At 45.0% G+C, this 1,590-nt stretch overlaps 1 protein-coding gene across 1 annotated transcript; it reads left to right on the plus strand.

Moving 5' to 3' along the window:
- Positions 1-536: 536 nt before the first annotated feature.
- LOC104501062 (superoxide dismutase [Cu-Zn]-like) lies at positions 537-1,206 on the plus strand (the record flags this gene model as incomplete). The annotated part of the gene is made up of 2 exons (XM_010144802.1): positions 537-630; positions 1,133-1,206. Coding segments are annotated over 2 exons (168 nt in total), but the record flags the coding sequence as incomplete, so codon positions are not given.
- Between the last annotated feature and the right edge of the window lie 384 nt (positions 1,207-1,590).

Below are 1,590 nucleotides of genomic sequence, written 5' to 3' on the forward strand. Positions count from 1 at the left end.
CCCAGCGCAGCGCGGAGCGAGGGCGGGAGATCGCTGGTGTGTGCTTTCTGCTCTGCTGGGGGGTTTTCAGCGGAGCGCAGGGCTGGGGTCGGCCTTAGTCTGCCTGCGGAGCTTGTTTACCGCTGTGGGAATAGGGCTTAACGGAGCTGTGAGTGTTAGTTAAATGGCCAGAGCCCTTTTAGCACCCGGTCCTTTATACCCGGTAAAGCAGTGCTCTGTCTGTGGCGCAGGACTGCCTCAGCATGGCCTGTGCTTCCCGGGGGAGTACCTCATCGTTCTCAAAACAAGCAGGCTGCTAAAACATGCCTTTTCCTTGTGGGTGCGTGATAGGATGAGTATGTTTGAGGTAACTGAATGCAGACATTCTGTGAAATACTGTATTGGCATATAGAATCAGATAATGTAAGGTAATTGTTCCTGTATTAGTAGCGTAACTTGTGGGGGAGTCTCTAGTGCTTTTTGTTGGATGCTTCATTTGACATAAGGCTGTTTAATGCCATAGTCATTTTGGTCATAATAAATTCTTTCCATTAAAGGGCAATGGACCAGTAAAAGTTACTGGAAAGATCAGTGGCTTGGTTGATGGAGATCATGGCTTCCATGTCCATGAATTTGGTGACAATACGAATGGTAAGCATGTCTGTCAAAGCTTTTGAGTTTCAGCTGTAATGTGATTGCTCACTTTAAAGAGCTTCTTTTGTGTTGCAGCAGCAGCAACCAGTGCAAATGTACTTCTGTCTCGTGACTGCAAACCTGTGTTAAGAATTGATGGCATTTCCTAGGGAATTGCTTTCCTTTTAATTCTTTGAACATGTTTAGGCTGGTGTTCAAGATCTGACTTACCAAACACTAACCTAAATACTTTGATAGCCTAGTATTAAGAAAGCTTTCAGCTGAGCACAGGGTTTTCTAGAACGAGTAATTTTAATTTACTGAACATGTAAGTCCATAGTAGGTTACTTATCTCCAAAGGATTAGCAGAACATCTAACAGAAGAGAAGCTGTTTCATCATCAGTGACTTCACTGCCTCTGGCTATAGGAGGACTCCCTTGGTGTAGTGTACACGCAATAGATTTAAAGTGCCTACTGCAAAAAAAAAAATCTGCTATTGATGGCTGTGTTCTCTCTCAGGGTGTACCAGTGCCGGTCCTCACTTCAATCCTGAAGGCAAGCAGCATGGTGGTCCAAAAGATGCAGAAAGGTGAGTTTAATGTGCCTCGCTGCTTAGTGTGTAGCTACTCCATGCAGCAGCCGTCTAAGTTCTACTTGGTGCTTGGGAGGCCCCTTCATGAATAATGGTACGACAATGTCAGAGGAAAACTGGTAATTCTTGCAGGACTTTGAGCATCAGTTAACAAAGGCTCTGGTAACTGTACGGCAATTTGTGAGACACCTTGTCTCCAAGAGCGTGGGTAAAATGGAGTCTTTGGGATGTATTCTTGGCTTTATCATAGCTTAGGGAGAAGAGGAAGTAAACACTCTTACTGAGCTGAAGATTCCTCAGGATGTGAGGATGCGTTAAAGCCTTATGTAGTGAGACGCCTTGTCTCCAAGAGCCTGGGTAAAATGGAGTCTTTGGGATGTATTCT

This window comes from Buceros rhinoceros, unplaced genomic scaffold, assembly GCF_000710305.1.
Source record: "Buceros rhinoceros silvestris isolate BGI_N320 unplaced genomic scaffold, ASM71030v1 scaffold45091, whole genome shotgun sequence".
NCBI lineage: Eukaryota > Metazoa > Chordata > Aves > Bucerotiformes > Bucerotidae > Buceros > Buceros rhinoceros.